This window comes from Callorhinchus milii, unplaced genomic scaffold, assembly GCF_018977255.1.
Source record: "Callorhinchus milii isolate IMCB2004 unplaced genomic scaffold, IMCB_Cmil_1.0 Scaffold4, whole genome shotgun sequence".
Classification (NCBI taxonomy): domain Eukaryota; kingdom Metazoa; phylum Chordata; class Chondrichthyes; order Chimaeriformes; family Callorhinchidae; genus Callorhinchus; species Callorhinchus milii.
Window position 1 is genome coordinate 11,754,936 of NW_024704745.1, and position 18,349 is coordinate 11,773,284.

Here is an 18,349-nt window from a genome sequence, read left to right on the forward strand (position 1 = left end):
CAATATATTCTGTGAAGTGCTTTGAGACTGAAGTACTTTGAGACGTCTTGAAGACACGATAAGCGCTATATCAAATTATTATTATTGTATCTTTATTTCTCACTCTTAAACACTTCAAATGATTTGGGGCAATGAGTTCTCAAATTTCACCACCCTTTGTGTAACAAGGTTTATTTGTTCACTTTTAAATGTTTGTTTTTGACCAGGAAACCAGTAAAAGAATACCAACCTTTTCTAGTTGAAATTAGCACTGCTCTTGTCATTCATTTTTCTCTGGGCTCCGATTTGTTACAGAAATCTTGCACATTGAGTTGTAACCAAACCTAATGCAACTCAAACTGAGTCATGGGAATGACTGAAAGAGCAGAAGGTCAATCTTAAATGCATCAAGCCAGAGGACCTTGTGGTTCCATACATTTCTGAACAGTTATGCAAAAGAAAATAGACTTTTGTTTCAAGTCCCAAGCTCACAAAAATAAGATGACTACAAGACCAAACCTCGAATTCAAGATCCTCACCCTCACCTACAAGGCCATTCACGGCCTTGCTCCCTCCTTCCTCTCCGACCTACTATCCCCCCTACTTACCTCCGTTCCTCTGGCTCCGGTCTGCTCCACGTCCCCCGCCCCAACCGCCCTACCATCGGTGGCCGGGCCTTCAGCCTCTCAGCCCCGAGGCTCTGGAACTCCATCCCCCAGTGCCTTTGCCTTGCTTCCTCCTCTTTCCTCCTTCAAGGTCGGTCTCAAGACCTTTCTCTTTGACCGCGCCTTCAGCTCCCCTCTCGACTCTCTACCCCCTCCTCGCTCCCTCCCTTCCCTCCCCTCACCCTGACCATTTCCCCCCTGCTCGGGTCCTGACCCAACTGTACAGCGCCTTGGGACGTCCTCCCGACGTGAAAGGCGCTCAATAAATGGAATCTTGTTGTTGTTGTTTAATACTAATGCTCGGTGATTCCTTATGTTTCAAGAGTCCTTGGGTTTTCTGGAGGATGGTAGGTTCAATCTGTTCCTAATTTTTTTTGTATAAACTACTTTTATGAATTTAATAGCTCCTGATTTTATTTACTGAATGAAAGCAACTTCAGCTTTAAATCTAGTTTGGGATGAAAATTGGTTGCAGAGACAGAGATTTTCTCAACTTGTGCAAGCATACAGTCGCACTTAATCTTGGTATTTTGTGTTTTCTTTCATTCAGCCAGAATGAATAAAAAATATTTTTTAACCCTAACCAGCATCTCTTCAAACCTAGATCTTTATGAAAGGCTAATGTTGTTGAACTTAAAATCTGTGGAGTCATTCTGCTTCTATATTTGGTTAACAGCAGATGCCAAACAAGCAGCGACAGTGGCACCTTTTTGACAACCTATTGGCATTTAGACAAGTAGAATCTGTTTTTATTTCCTGATGCTCATGAGCTATAAAGTTCTTTTCTCATTCTCTCACTCTTTCATATTTTCTTCACACAAACCAAAAAAGTTTAAGCAAATAAGAGCTGCCTATAAGTTCTGTTTTTAGCTAAATTTATGTCCAAATGCATTCTTTGCTTTTCCTGCATTGTAATGCTTGATCAGTCATTTACAATACCTCAGTGGTTTGCAAAACCACGGGGCAAGAGAAGTTTGAATATAGCAGGGCTTCGACATTTGCCTTTTAGATTGCATTTCTATTGACAAGTGCTAGTATTCGAGCATTGTGCTCAGCATAAAATTTTCTTTTTTTTTTGCTGTGGAACTGCCTTTCTTGCTCAACTGAACTTTTATAAAGTGAAGTTAGTTCTACATGCTATAAAATACAGATGTTAAATATTCAGCTCATGTGAATAAAACACTGACTGATAGGGTACAGTTTGAAAAACAAAATCAAGATTTTTATTCTGAAAGTCTAATCCACTGTCAGTTTTGTTATTGGTGTCAATTTGATTATAATCCCTGAGGGTGTGGTATGGCAGGTATTTGGACTTTTGGCATGGTCTGTCGACGTGAGGTTTGTCACCCTACTGAACTTTACGTGGCAGCTGTTAGAGCTTGTCTGCCATTGCCAAGACGTTAAGCTGAGCACACCAGGTTGAGGAGTGCCTAGAAAGTCGAGACGTCTGGCAGTCGAGTCTAGTAAGGGAGCTAATAAATAAGCTTATGTCTCAACTATTGTTTTCATCAGACGAGAACTTCATACTTAAGACTTGCCTCAATTAATCTTACTTGTTCGTCTATTCAGAAATAGGCAACTTGGTGGTTTTGTTTGGCTACCACTTTATTTTGGCGTTTTGATAGACTACCCATAAGGCTATAACAATTGTTTTATCTAAAATTGCTGCCTTCATTTCTTAGGGAAAGTTACCGCTGATTTATACTTTCACTGAAAGAATCTTGTTCTCTCGTACGTGTAGAAATTTTAAAAAATGCTTGTGAAATCTGAGTAAATAAATGTCAACTTGATTGCACATCCGTTAGTTACCTCCTCGGAGAATTCAAGCTTCAAAACCCATGCTGAATATTCCTTATAGCACAGATGGCATCCCATATGATGCTCTCAAAACATTTTCTCTTCTACAGATTTTAGGATAAATGGTCTAATTTCCGATTAATGTATCACTGTTTGCTTGAATGTCAAGATAGCATTTGCTTTCCAGCAATTTTAGAGCTCATTACAATATTTACTGGAGTCTTGCCTATTTTTTTCCCTCCATGACGGTTTTGGTATAATCCCATCTGCAGTTTATCAATTCAATTGAGTTTCCTCATATTTCTAGCTCTACTTCTTAGATTCTTAAGGCTAAATGAATGGATTTGGAATTCGGCCACGTTTTTCAAATCAATCTTCATAATTAAAACTAGCATATCTGCCCACTTCTGATCTTCTGTATTGCATCTTTTCCAATTTATCCTTTAAAATACCTATTGGGTCTTTAACATGCCTTCCATCCTTATTGCTCCCTATAATCTGTTTATGGTAACAATGCTTGCATTTGATATAGGGTCTTTCACGTCAAGAGAATATCTCAGCACTTTACAGTATTGTAACTTGTAGTGATTGTGTACATTGTAGGCAAAAGTATTGCATCATGATCAAAGTTTCACATATTGTATGGATATTTGCATGCTTGAATTCTTAATTAATTTCTTAATGTTAAGATTTTCAAGGAACTCTAACGATACAAAACATTAAGTTTGCAATTTGTGTAGAATTGCAATGTAAAGGATTTTCCTGCTGAACAAGTTAAATTCGGCAAGAGTGAATCTTGCTTACGTTAGTAATTCACATCTTTCATTGTTAAGACTTGTGCTCAGAATAGTTTGTGTACGAAAATAAGTGTTTTTTAACAAAAAAANTGCTATTGAGTGAAAACCTATGATGCTTAAGCATTGTAAATTACAGTATGGGGTGCCCTAAAGTCTCATAACTCACTTTTATACTTTCACAACTTGGATATGTGTCATTAGGCTGAACTCTACTGAATTATATCTTATAAGAATTTAATGCTGATCAAATAAATGGAATGAAAAAAACCCTACAGAAACTATTGTATCTTCTTTAAAGAATGAGCTTGACAGTTTTTGCAATAATTTATTTGAGTTTGGAACAAATTTGAGCAACATACAAAACTGCTTCTACCATTTCCACTTTCAACTGCCCCCAAACAAAATGAACATGTACAACAAAATTCCCTTCTGGTGAAGTATGGGGAGGACAATTTGCACTTGTATAGCACACATGCATATTAAATGCTTCACGAGTATATTTGTACTTGTGTAGCTATGATATACCATTCCAAAACCTCTTTAATAATTCAATGTAATTTCATTATGTCAGTGTCTCTTTAAGTGTTGCAAATATGCAGTCTTGGCTTTATTTTCTTTGTTAGTCAGCTTTGTAACATGCTATACAAAGACTACACATTAAATAAACGTGATGTTAGGAGTGTAACTGCCAATTAGGTATCTTAATTTCAACTGGTGGATGCTTTCACAAACTGGTCTGGTTCATTCTATTCGTTGAATTGATACTAGTTTAAGATATTAAATTCAGGCTATTCTGAAACTCATATGAGCTTCTTCCCCCACCCCCCAACCCCCTAACATTAATCTCATTTAATGTGTTCAAATGCAATTTATTCTCCCAAGTCTTTCTTATTGTTTGTAGAGGGATAGGATAGCATTGGATGTCTTATACAGTAAGGTGTTGATTTCTTATGAAGAAACACCAAGTGAATGATTTTCGATTATCTGAGTTTTGGATCTTAAAAATACCATTTGTCTTACTTGAGCTATTGAATGGTCAGTGCTTCATTTAAGGGTCAGTACTTTGAGAGAGGCTTACTGACAAATTGAATTATAATTATCCTTGGATTTGGTTTGGTTCTTGTGTCATCAAACGTCTCAAGGGGCATCATGGGATTTAATATAAAGTGTAGTGACTAATAATAATCCTTGCATTTGATATAGCATCTTATCACATCTTTGAGAGACTTTGCAGAATATACTGTACAGGAATTGACTGTATATTTCGTGGGCGAAACACGGCAGCCAATTGCGTACAGCAGTGTCCCACAAACAGTCGTGGCTTATCAAATGCAAAGATTATTATTATTGTTGAGTGACCAAATTTTTTTTGTTTGTTTTTTGAAGAGATTATTAACCCCAGAAAAGCGATCCGTTAATCCGCTTAACAGCCAGGTTCCTACTTACTGCTAGGTAAACAGGCTTGCAGAATAAGGAAACTTGCCCAACGTTTCGCTTTGCCTGGGAATGAAACCCAGGTCCTCTCATTTGCGAGGCGAGCACGCCAACCACTATGCTACAGGACTCCACATGATGTAAATTGGAAAGCTGTACAAGGCTGCATGCCGTCTGTCTGTCAGCGTTTCAAAAATACACATCTAAAGTATTCAACACCATATTCTAGCTTTCAACTTTTCTTCCTCTTTCAACTCCATCCTTGTCCATACATCTGCTGTCACATTGGGATGAGGCTTGGTAATGTTTTTAAACTCCTTTCTAAACTTGTAGGAATTGTGCTGCTGCAATGCTATGTATTTCCTCAACCCAAACTCCCAACACTAGTTGGGCAGATTGTAATTTGCAATATCAAATACATTAGTCTTCATGAATTTGTGAGTTCTAAATTCTGGCAAGTAGATTCTATTTTTGCCCACATTTTATGACTTGTGAGTTTTACACTGCAGTTAAATGTGGCCCATCTTTTGTATTTATCAGTTGAAGTCAGCAGGCACAACTACATTGCACGATTCACTGATTCAAGGAATTTAATACCCTGCTCACAGGAATTTAGCCTTGTGGAGTCTCGGGAAAGTTGACGATAGCAAAGATCAGTGCAGTTTATTTTCAGATTTTTGAAATGTTATATGGTTATTGTGCCTTGTTTCCAGATAGATTTAATTTGTTGTGTGTATTGTAGACTTATTTTCTAGGAAGTTTTGTCCATGTTGCCACACTTTTTAGGTCAAATTCTTTAACGCTGATGTCTGGCTAAACTCTTTTACCATGGTGTGCCATTAAATTGGATCTTGGAGTCCTTTAGTTCAGTGGTTAGAGCACTCGCCTCACAAGCGAGCGACCTGGTTTCGATTCCTGTCAGGGTTAAATGTTGGACAAGTTTCCGTACTCCGCATTCCTCTGTTTACCTAGCAGTAAGTAGGAATCCAATTGTTAGTCGATTTGCAGATCGCTTTACTAGAGGTAACAATTCCTTCCAAAAAAAAATAATAATAAATTGGTCACTTCAATCCACGACTGTTTGTGGGACACTGCTGTGTGCAATTGGCTGCTGCTTTTGCCCACAAAATATTCAGCTAATTCACTTTTTCAGTATATTCTGTGAAGCGCTTTGAGACATCTCAAAGACGTGATAAGGTGCTATACCAAATGCAAGGATTATTATTATTTTTCAATCGTGTCTGGAACTATACCAATGTAAGTTAGCTTGGTGGTGTATGATAAGAGGTGGCAGGATACTCAGCTAACAGCTGTAGAAGACTGTTCCTTTACAGGAATGAGTACAAGTACGGAGAAATCTGGTGGCTCAGAGTGGAAACCTAAAACTCCCAGGGAAATAATGAAATGGCATAAATTTTCTTTTTTGCAGCTTTTCTGGGAGGATTTAGGTTTCCTACTTTTACCTCACCAAAAAAGCTTTAGCCTCAAACTAATAATCCATATTAAATGTCATCTGGTCTCAATCAGTATCTAGAACGGTAAGAGTTCTGAAAAACTGGACTTGTACTGAATATATTTATGCTGAATAAGGATTGAGTTATATTTTAGGTGTTCTGTTTTGATGAATGGCTATTTCTGGAAAATTTCTCAGGACTTTTGTCATAATTTACTTGCGTAGGCAATGCTACTGACAAAGCTATAAATTAAAGCAAAGGAGGCTGTCAACCCATTGAGCACGAAGCTAGTGCTAGCACCACTGGAGTTATACATCCCCAACCAAATACATTCTTTATAGAATGTGTATGCTTTGAAAACTGGTGCTATTTTGACCAATTTAAATGTTGTTTTTGACGTTGTGTTTTATCTTTTGACCAGGAGACAAAGATGGTAGTAAAGTGACAACAGTAGTGGCAACGCCAGGACAAGGGCCAGACCGGCCGCAGGAAGTCAGCTACACCGATACCAAGGTTATTGGCAATGGTTCTTTTGGAGTCGTTTACCAGGCGAAACTATGTGATACAGGAGAGCTGGTGGCCATCAAGAAGGTTTTGCAGGACAAGAGATTTAAGGTAAGGAATGTTATTTTAAAAAAGCTTCAAATCTTCAAAAAAAAAAAAAATTTTTTGTTTTTGGAGGCATGGAAGAAGCTAGGCCTGAAGCTGACAAAGGTGCAATAAAAATATAGAATCATGGAGGAGACTGTTTGGCCCAAATCGGCAAACCTCCAATCCCAATTCACTTGCTCTTTCCTCGTATTTTAAATTGCATATTTGATTCCTTTTAAAATGGTATGGGCTCAATTTGAACGGCAAAGTGTTCTGTGCCCGCATGAAAGCTACTCTAGTCTCTTGGTACTTTCAATAACAATACTAAGCAGGTGCCCCTTGTGACCAGTTTACCAAACAAAGAGAGAATAATGTCACTAGTTATCCTCTCAAAACCTTTCAGAATTGTGAAGACTTCTTAGATCTGACTTTAACATCTCCTTTCCAATGAAAACGGGCCCAATCAGACATTTTTCAAGCCTTTCCTACACATTGCCGGTCCAACCATGTGAACCACATGTCTGCAGCTTTCCATGGTTCTGATGTCGTTTAGGTGTTCACAACTGCACACAGTCCATCCAGCTGATGCCTAACTGAACATGATGGGTGTTAAATGTCTTCAACATTAAATGTAAAAAAAAAATCCTGTTCAGCAAACAAATTCCTGAATCTGTCTTTGGTTGAAATGCTCATTACTGACTTGACAAGTTGCCATCCAGCCCAGTGCTGCAGAAGACTTACCGTGTTATGCCCAGTCGTTGGTAATTTCAGGATTGATATTGGTTCAATTCTCTTAATATTGAAGGTCTGTCAATCAGCAAAGAACTGCATTGACTTGTTCAAACAGTGTCCAGGAGCCATTCATAATTACTTGATCCACAGCTCGAATGCGTGTCCATTTGTATGCTGAAAGACTGTTAACCCTTTCATTGAAGCAATCATAGCCTCGGGCAGATTTGGATTGTTATATGGAACAGAACATCATCAAATGTCCTTGGATTAGTGGTTATCTTGATTTATTGCAGATTAGAATAACACTGAAGTACTGTTTGTATCACAATGTTTTGCGGACAGAATTTTAAATCTCGTTTTATTTGTAAGTGCATATATTTTACTTGTATGATTTTCTGAAGATTAAGCTACACTTTCTAGTGGATAATAGAGTGGTTCAGGTTCTATAAATGCCTTTAACCTTTAGCATTCTGATTGTCAAATGTTCCATGTAAAGGATTTCCAGTTTGAATAGCTTTTGCATCACGTCCTTTAAATCAAAGGATTTGGGGATTTGTTGAGGATTGCAACATTTGTAATATTTTTTTCCTGTGAAACCACCTATTTGACAAGATGAAAAATCTTTTTTTTTTACAGTTTATCATAGTGTAGATTTCATTTGGTGTAATGGTGGATGCAGTAGGCATAATAATGACATCATCCATCATCACATAATGCAGGGAAGCCTATACAAGTGTTGTCATTGAATCAAAGCAGCTGACAAACCCAGACAATACACAGATTAATTAGATTGCCTAACGTGACCACATGTCAAAATGGATCCAGGTTTGCTAACCAGTTAATACAAACTACCCCATTTTTTTAATGTGTAGTCTTTTGAATGTGCATTTTGAAATGCAGTAAACAAGCCCGTGTTTGCCTCACATTGAAGTTCTTGGGATTCCCAAGAGGGAGAGAACAGGCCACGAGGGAGTGCTAAATTCTACCAGTACTTTCCTACACTACTTTACAACAGATAACCATGGCTTCCTCTTAGATAATGACAAATGGGAGCTGAGCTGAATTGAGCAATGAATCATGATCTTGGGACCATTCAAATTTACTTTGTTTATTTTCATTGAATATTCAATGTGTAAAGTTTCAACCACTTCGAATATTCAAGTTACATACTTAATTTGGTGATGTGAAACCTGTTCCAACCATTCTGTTTTACCATTTTTAATGCTATTTTAAAATTGGAGAATATTAACATACTGTTGTTTCTCAGAAGAGAACAGAGAAACTATTCCCACCTTCAGAAAAGGGTCAAAAACAACATGCAATTCTTGTACTTTATCTGCAGCACTAATTCTAGTCTGGAGCTTTAAGTTGGTGTGTAAACTCCTTGTACTCTGATCCTAATAGAGACGTAAAAGCTTCTTAAAATTGACCTAAAAAGTGGGCACTATAGTGGCCCTTGTATCAGTGAGGGTATTTGGCAAACACCTTGTGTTGATTGTGATACCACCCTGGGTCTAAGCCAACCTGTAAAAATGTTTTTGATTGTTTTTCCTACCTCATCACTTCTGAACTATTTTGATATTTTGTGTGAATGTAAATGGGCTGTATAAGTGGAGTTGTTTAACAATCAAAAACATTTTAAGTTAAAAATTACAATGTTGAAGGGTTTTAGTGGCTCACTTGATATTATGCTTGCTAAACGGAATTTTCTCATTTACTGATGTTGAATTTATGAAAGATATTCAAATTGACGGCTCTTTGCTGTAGTCTTATAAAGAGGCACTCTTAAGATGTAAGCAAGACATCTGATGTAATTCTTGCTAATCGATATAACTTGCCATTATAGTGATCCTGAATTGAAGAATAAAGTAAAACATATAGGGATAGATTTTGTTGACGTTTCTTTATCTCTGTGAAACTGCAAGTTACAAAGACCATGACATCAAGTTCCAAATTGAGGGTGAGTGGGTTAATTTCAAAGCAAATTATTTCACCAAGGTTTTTAAAGTTAATCTGGAGGTGCTTCTAGAAGGTCGCACCAATTCAAAATCTAACAGGATGCTGTGTACCAAACATTAAGAGCAGCTTTCCCACATGTTAAATGGATATAATTTTCACTCAAGAATACCAGTATTTTGTGGATAACCTCCCCCAAGGAAATTTCGCAGTTAAACTGAAGTATTATTGAAGACAATGAAAAGCTCATATTTCCAAAGCAAACTCCTCCCATGAACCATAAAGAAGTGAAAGCTGTAGAAAAGATTAAATTGCAACTAGTGTGGAATATTGATGTGAGGAATGACCATTTAAAAGACTGTCATCAACAGATATGTTAGACATAATCATAGACATATAGTGCCTTATCATGCCATTGACTTGTCAAAGTGCTTCACAAGATATACTGTAAGGTGTTTTTACTGTATTTTGTGAAGCTCCATATGGCAGCAGATTCAGCATATGTATACTTATAATACAGATATCTCAGGCACGATGGGCCAAATGGCGTCCTTCTGTGCTGTAAAATTCTATGATTCTAACCAACCGCAGCTAAATGGTTACAAGCCTTCATTAAGGTTCAAAGCTCGAGCAACTTGCATGCTCTCCCCAAGTATTATTGGATATCTCTCTCATCTTGTGGCACAGTGGTCTTAGGTCCAGTCTGAGAATCCAACAGCATATGACTTTGGATCCTTTCGTTGGAGGATAGACCTGAATCAGGTCAAAGCCTCCAACGGAATACCAATGCTTTAAAAAGAAAGTAGCTGATAAGCGTGAATGGGTGGTGACTTTTTTAATCCACAAATACAATCACTGCACTTTACAGTATATCCAGTGAAGGGGACTGTTTTCTCCTTAATGTGTTTCTTTTGGCTTCTGCAACATGTTTATATAGAGATTTTTAAAACCTATTTTATTCACATAATTCCTCTTGCTAATGATTTCGTATAAACTGGTTTGTTGAGTGAAAACAAATTTCCTTTCTATAATACAAAGGTTTCGTGCTACAAAAGTTTTCTTAAATGTTGGAATTGTTACAGCAGTGAAACTGCAGCATTTCAGCCTCCTTGAGTAAAATGAATTGAGTAACCCAAAGAAAAGTTCTATAATAGTATTCCTTACATTTGATATAGGTCTTTCACGTCTGGAGGACGTTTCAAAGTGCTTCACAGATTTACTGTAAAGTGTAGTGGTGGTTGAATTTGTAGGCAAATGGGTCAGCCATATTTTGTACCATGTAGTATAAAGTTTGACCAGTTAAACATTGTTCCTATAGTTTTTCCAATTTGCTCTCTAATGCTGCTTTTATAATATGTAGAGGATAACCTCAGTCAAAAAATGCAGAAGAACCTACCAGAGGTTCGTAACCAATTTTTTAATATTTTGTGATTAAAGTCCCTATTTATTCAGTGCATTACAGTATTTCTGCTTTGATGGCATTCATTGTAAAGCAATGTTACATTACTAAGTTTCAGGAAAATTGCCTATGCTAATTCAAACCGAAGAAGTACATTTTAAACATTAGCTGTCTTAAGAATTTTTATACAATATCAAAAGTCTTGAGCCCTGGTTATGATGAGACAGCCTTACAGATAATTCCTTGGATTTTAATTTTATACCCTAGAACAGTGCATCCAACCCGGCAAGTGATCTTATCTGGCGCGAGACCATTTCTAACTTCCATTCCCTCCCTCCCTGGTGAGTGTCCGTCCAGGGCAGCAGCAGGAGCGATGGTTATAAGGAAGCAGAGCGGAGAGTGAAAATAATACCGTCTGTTGCTGCAGTCTGTCAGGAAGGCAATCGTGTCTCCTCATCCACCGCGTCCTTAGCAACCGCTGGCTCCTGCCACTCCAGATAGTGACTGCGCAGCTGATTGGAAGAGAGGGATTGAGGGGTGAAGGATGGGGGCGAGAGTGATTGAATGAGAGGGAGAGTGCGTGAGACGGAGGTGAGAAGAGTGGGGTGGGGGGAGAGCTTCATGTGTTGTCATCATCTCCCATCCCATCTGCCCCACCATTGCCATTTTGCCCCACTCTCTGGAGTTCTATTCCTGGAGTTCCTCTGACTCACTCCCTCCCTCCTCTCTTTCAAGGCACATCAAGACCTAACTCTTTGATCAACCTTTCAGTCACCTTTTCCCCCTTCCCATGCCATCTGTGGAGTTTGTGGAGTCCTGTGGAGTCCTGTAGCTCAGTGGTTAGAGCACTCGCTTTGCAAGTGAGAGACCTGAGTTCAATTCCAGTCACCTTTTCCCCCTTCCCATGCCATCTCTCTCGATTCCCACCCCTAGCTGAGGTACCCAGTCAACAGTGTCGAGCGCTTTGAGATGTTCTTCCAAACATGAAAAGGTCCCGTGTAAATGTTATGTCACCCACCAATTTCAGTAATTTTTGCATTGTAATGTGTGTTTGCAATATGTTATTAATCAAACCCACACATTGTGTAGTGTAATTAAACAACAAATTTTGCATTTATGTAGCATCTTTAATGTTGGGAGGATGTCCCAAGTTGCAGGACAGTCGAGGATCGGCACCCGAGTTGAAGATTGGAATCTAGAATAGTAGAGGGCAAGTGTAATGGGACTGGGAGGATATCCGACTGCACGGTCAAAGAGTAAGGTAGTGAGACGGGCCTTGAAGGAATAACCCTTATTGGATTATTATTGGTACAACCCCATGGCGAGCACCGTCTGGCAAGCTTTTTGCTGCTTGTTCGGCCAGGTTCACCTCACCCCTTAGGGCTTTGGCTTGCAGGGCTAATACAAGCAGAGTGGGAAGATCTTCTGCTTCAAGTCTGTCACAACAGTCTTGCTGAAGAGTCAGGCCTGCCAATGAGTTTGTCACAGCATGTCTTGATATACTGTGGACCCACCTGGCTCAGAAACTGGACTATTGAAACCACCACCAAGGATTTTTTTTACACACAATAATGACCAGACTTTCTCCACAGATATTGACATCCATAACTGTTTGACCTCTTGTTGCATCTGATTCCATATATGTACAATTGACAGATATTGTGTCACCACCTCAGTCAATACCAGATGTATCTAATCCAAAGACAGTAGAACAAACTCTACAACTCTGAGAGATTGTAGTCTGCCGAAGTTCAGGGAATAATAATTTTTAAATCTGCATGTTTTCTCACCCACTACATATTCTTGGTGATCTTTCAGGAACTTATAAATTATAACAATTCCCCCTCAAGGCTTTAAAGCTCCAGTTTGATGTCTCCTAACTTAATTCATCCGCATTCTGCTTTCTTTGGATCTTGCACTGTTAGCCTAATTTTTTCTGTTTTTGGTAACCATCTGCAGCGAAGATTACTGAACTGGTTGCTTCAGTGTTCTTCATGTTCCATTGGTAATTGCTGAAGGTTGCAGCCAATTGTATTTATTTTTTGGTAACTTCTTGGGCGTTTGTCGACAATTCTCTGGAATTTTCCCTTGCATTTTATCTTGGAAGTCTTTTGTCCATCTTTTGTGTAACCAATTTGTAACCGATATGGGATTTGACTTCAATCTTTATACAAACTTTCCTCCCCACCTCCATGCTTGTGAGAAAACCTATTCTTTGTTCAGAAAAGGGCTTAAAATATAATGAATTCTTACTGGGTATTGCCTTGACTCAGTTGGAGCTCTCTCAACTCTAAGATTGTGGTTTCAAGCGCCATATCTGGACTTGAGCTCAGTCTAGGTTGATGATCCAGGTAGGATTTGGGGGAATACTGCGTTGGCAGAGGTGCCATCTTTTGAACAGACTAACAAGGTCCTGTCTGGCTGTTTAATGGATGTTAAAGATGCTGTGAAACTCTTTGAAACGAGAAGGGATTCTTCTGGTGTCCTGGCCAAGTCTGTTGTAGATTAATTGGCCATCCACTTTTTGGCCACTTGTGGGATTTCGCTGAGCTCAAACACTATATGCTCAATCACTATATGTTACAATAATTACGACTGTCAAATTCTTTGATTTTGTAAAAGTTGCATTCCAAAATATTTCATGTATGATTTTATGTTACAAAGGGAACAGTTTTTTTTCCATTGATGGTTGCATGTTCATGTATTCCTGTTGTGCCTCAGTTCCTGTAGTGTGCAGTTCCAGTTCAGGTTTCAGTTAATACACATGAAGTCATTTTGCCTGTGCCATAATTTGCAATGGCAGCAATCCTTATGCTACTGCATAGCATTGGTAAACTAATTTTGTATGCCCTTCAGTGACTAGCTGTATCATTAAAGAATGGAGTGTCCATGATCCAACATCTAATGCGTTTAAAAACTATTTGCCTGCCAATACAGTACTTTCTAAAAATGATTTTTAAGGTTAAAGTATTGTAAGTTTAGCCATTACCTGAAATAAAATGGGTTGTTCATTTCATGGCTGTTTGTGGCACACGGCTGCCACATTTGTCTACAATTAGTCACTACACTTCACAGTAAATTCTATGAAATATTTTGAAGCGTTTTGGCGATGTGATAAGGTGATTTATCAAGTGCAAGGATTATTATCCACAGAAGTCGAGTTGTGCTATTGTGTACTGAAGTGCCTGATAACAGTGGCCTTGGTTTCTGTGGATCATTCTCTGTGTAGTGACCTCATATAGGCTCCTGGATATATCACTCGGGGACCTTTAGCTAATCCACAGATATGAATTGTTTCTTGGTTGAATGTTGCTGCTGGTTGCTTTATGTGCACACTTGGTATGAGAATAAATGGTTGTTTGGAGCAAGGGAAGGTCATGAGATCTATTTGGGCTTGAGGAGGACACAGCGTATAAGATCTAGTTTGGTAAACAACTGAGGCTTGAGTAATACAGTAGTAAGAAACGTTGCCATGATGTTTGTAGTGGAGAAAAGCTGTGGTACCATACTGATCCAGCAGCTTGCATTGTAATTAATGTACTAATTAACGGCAACCGAAACACAGTCACTGATAAAATTGGAATTGCCATTTCTTCATCTTCCAGGAAATGGAACATACGTTTACTTTGCGGTAAAATTTTTCCATTAAGGGTGAAAGGTTTACTATTCTTGGGAAGACGCACTCCATTATAACAAGGTTACATCAGTTCTACCACCCTATGACAAAAGTGCGAAAAATTGAGCCTCGTGTGTTGTCACGTTGCCACTGATATCACTTCGGGTCCTGACCCAACTGTACAGCGCCTTGGGACGTCCTCCCGACGTGAAAGGCGCTCAATAAATGGAATCTTGTTGTTGTTGTTGTTCCTGTATGTTATGAGCAACAGGTGCCATTGTTGCCGCTTCCTGCACACGGGTGTCATATCAGCAGTGAATCAGTTTGTTCACAGCAATATCCCACAAACAGCCATGAAGTGAAGGAGCAATTTTATTTGGGGGATTGCTGGCTAAGACACCAGGAGATACTCCCTTCTCTTTTCTAATTAACATCCACTTGAACAGGCAGATGGGGCCTCGGTTTAATGTCTCATTCAAAGGATGGCACCTCCATAGCACTGTATTAGAGCACCAGTGAGCTCCAAATATGAGCTCCAAATCCCAAAGTGGGGCTTCGACCCACAAGCTTTCGACCGGGAGGCAAGAGTGCTTCAAACTGAGCCAGGCTGACACACACACCATATACTGTACAACAACAATTTACATTTATATAGCATCTTTCACATTAGGAAGATGCCTTAAAGCACCTTCATACAGCTGACTGGGAGTGGGGGAAGAGTTTTAGATAGTTTTGTAAGCCACAACAAATGTTTTTAAGAATGCTGATGTCAAGGGTGGGGGAATGGGGGAGAGAATTCCATTCAGCTTAGTGCCTTGGGCCTTGCATTTTTTATTATTATTAATACCTTTTTGCTCCTGCCTGTAGATGCGTTGTATTCTTGACAAAATAAAGCCCTCCATCTTATTGGAACTGATGAATAGCAATAATGGTGGTGATGAGCACTCTTCTGGTTCCAATGAAATCAATTTGGGAGCAGGCAACTTTATTGCAAATAATGCAAGGCTGAATTTTATTGGTGTTATCGTGGAACTGAATTTCATTTGAAACTGTTATAACTTTGAATGCCTAATTACTTTACAGTCGGGGCTGATTTTCTTGGGTGTTTTTTTTTCAGAATCGTGAGCTGCAGATTATGCGAAAACTGGATCATTGTAATATTGTCCGATTGAGATACTTCTTTTACTCCAGTGGAGAAAAGGTATGTTTGTGTTGCAGCTTTGCAAAATATCAAATCTTGCTTTCCTGAGTATATTTGCAAAGTTTACTTTGCACTTTGCTAGCCTTCTGTGGCATATATTGACACATCGTCTGATTCCTGCACCATTCTAAATTGCTTTCATTTTGTTATTGACGTCATTGAGGTTTTGTGGTTTTTTTTCTCTTGTTAACAATTAACGATTATAAATACTAGTTATAAAACTAAGGTTATTTTGGAAGAGGAGATACGCTAGATTACATTTTTGGAGGACTATCAAGTTCTAAACACGATTTACAAACTGCTTTGTCAGTACTGTAGTCTGTTCATAGCCATTGTTTGACAGGTGGGAACAAGCTGATGTAGCTGCTTACTTTATAGGTTTATATCAAAGAAGATCCCATTAGGAAGTGTGCAATGGAAAGTTCCTCATGAATGTGGGTTTAGTTGAGGTTACAGATTTTGTTAGAAGTCTGTTTCTTTTAGGAATCTGCTTTGATCAGGTGACATAGTTGAACTCTAAACTGAACTGTTCGCTCACACACAACTGCTATGATTTTTGTTCAATTGGGAATAGCTATTCATAATGAATAAACCTTCCAGTCTAACACATATTCAAGGGCTAATAATTTTACCCCCTGCCCCCAAGAGGTAATCGGGGTCTCCTTGAAACTAAGATCCCTTCAGGGTGATGTGCCTGTCAATGGAATATTGGAATTTTGTGATGGTCTTCCTAGATTATTTTCTGAGTCAGGCAGGTTTACAGTACCACAAGACATGTGGGTGATAGACTACCCAGCCTAGTTTGTTGGCAGAACTTGGAAGTGGGGGCAGGAATACTTTCCACTCAGCTTCTGTTAACCCTCCAAGCCATATTTAGCCATTTGTTAAAGGCAAATCTTATCTAACCAATCTAATAGAATTTTCCGATGAGGTAACGGAGAGGATGGATAAAGGTGGTGCAGTTGATGTAGTTTATATGGACTTTCAAAAGGCATTTGACAAAGTGCCACATGAAAGACTTGTAAAAAAGATAGAAGCCCATGGTATACAAGGGACAGTGGCAGCATGGATCCAGAACTGGCTGGGAGACAGAAAGCAGAGAGTTGTGGTGAACGGCTGCTTTTCTGACTGGAGGGAAGTGCACAGTGGCGTTCCCCAGGGATCGGTATTAGGACCACTGCTCTTCTTAATATACATAAATGATCTGGACTTGGGTATAGCAAATACCATCTCCCAAGTTTGCGGACGACACAAAGTTAGATAGGGTGGTAAACAGTGAGAAGGATAAGAGCCAACTGCAGGAAGGCATAGACAGAATGGTAAAATGGGCAGACATATGGCAGATGAGTTTCAATGTGGCGAAATGCGAGATAATGCATTTTGGTAGAAAGAATGAGGGAAGGCAATACAGGCTGGTAATACAATCTTAAGGGGGGTAAAAGAACAGAGAGACCTGGGGGTGCAGGTAAATGAATCCTTGAAGGATGCAGGACAGGTAGATAAAGCTGTAAAAAGGGCATATGGGATACTAGGCTTTATAAATAGGGGCATAGAGTACAAGAGTCAGGAGGTTATGATTAACCTATATAAAACACTGGTTAGGCCTCAGTTAGAATACTGCGCCCAGTTCTGGGCACCACACTATATGAAGGATGTTAAGGCATTGGAAAGGGTGCAGCGGAGATCTACGAGGATGTACCAGGAATGAGGGACGATTATGAGGAAAGGCTAGAGAGGCTGGGATTATTCTCATTGGAGCAGAGAAGGTTACGAGGAGACCTAATAGAGGTCTTCAAAATCATGAGGGGATTTGATAGGTTAGAAAGGGAAAAACTGTTTCCACTGGTGGGTGTGTCGGTGACTCGAGGTCACAGATTCAAAATAGTCTCTAAAGGAAGCAGAGGGGAGGTGAGAAGAATTTTTTTCACGCAGCGAGTTGTTTGAATCTGGAACGCATTGCCTGAAAGGGTGGTCGAGGCCGATTCGATAACTACTTTTAAAAACGCGGTGGATGGGTATTTGAGGAGGACGGGTTTGCAGGGTTATGGGGAAAGGGCTGGGGAGTGGGATTAACATTACATTGCTCTTTTCAAAGAGCCGGCACAGACTCGATGGGCCAAATGGCCTCTTTTTGTGCTGTATGATATCATACAGCACTATGATATCCTAATGGGTATTCTCGCATTCCAGTATACAAGACAACATTTTATACAGAAGTCAGTCAGGTTGCCAGGTCCTGCAGCTGCTGGGCGGAGTGTAGAGGAGAGATGGCGAATTCCCCCAGTCAATTCACTTTGCAGTATATTCTGTCAAGTGCTTTGAGACATCTTGAAGAACTGATAAGGGCGCTATATCAAATGCAAGTATTATTATTCCTCCTAACCTTGAATCATGACCCTGTCTGTGACCCCCATTCTAATGTGGGCGTCCTCTTGTAGCTCAGCATACCGTTGACCTGCTCTATGTCGGAAGTGCAGTCTGCTTCTAGCGCTCACTGGCCAGCTTCCTGCGCTTGTGTGCTATGCGCAAGAAATGTTGCAAAGGAAGTGATGTTTATTGCACTTTGTGCGCAAAACATGTTTGGCCTGCAACATGCAGTAAGTGATACCAAGAATGTCGTGCTAACCCCAGAATTGCTGACCAGGGACTCTATTTTGCACATCTCCTTGTAACATGGGTCTGAATTTTTGGACCCAAACCAACTGTTTTATAACTAGGTTCCCCTCTA

The 18,349-nt window shown here is 39.4% G+C and overlaps 1 protein-coding gene across 3 annotated transcripts in view; it reads left to right on the forward strand.

The window, feature by feature from the left end:
- The window catches only part of gsk3ba (glycogen synthase kinase 3 beta, genome duplicate a), an 84,258-nt gene that overhangs the window by 26,292 nt on the left and 39,617 nt on the right, over positions 1-18,349 (forward strand). For all 3 annotated transcript variants that reach the window (XM_042334717.1, XM_042334716.1, XM_042334718.1), the window contains 2 exons: positions 6,548-6,741; positions 15,538-15,621. In XM_042334717.1, the coding sequence (XP_042190651.1) occupies positions 6,548-6,741; positions 15,538-15,621 (278 nt within the window). The remainder of the gene's footprint in view (positions 1-6,547; positions 6,742-15,537; positions 15,622-18,349) is intronic.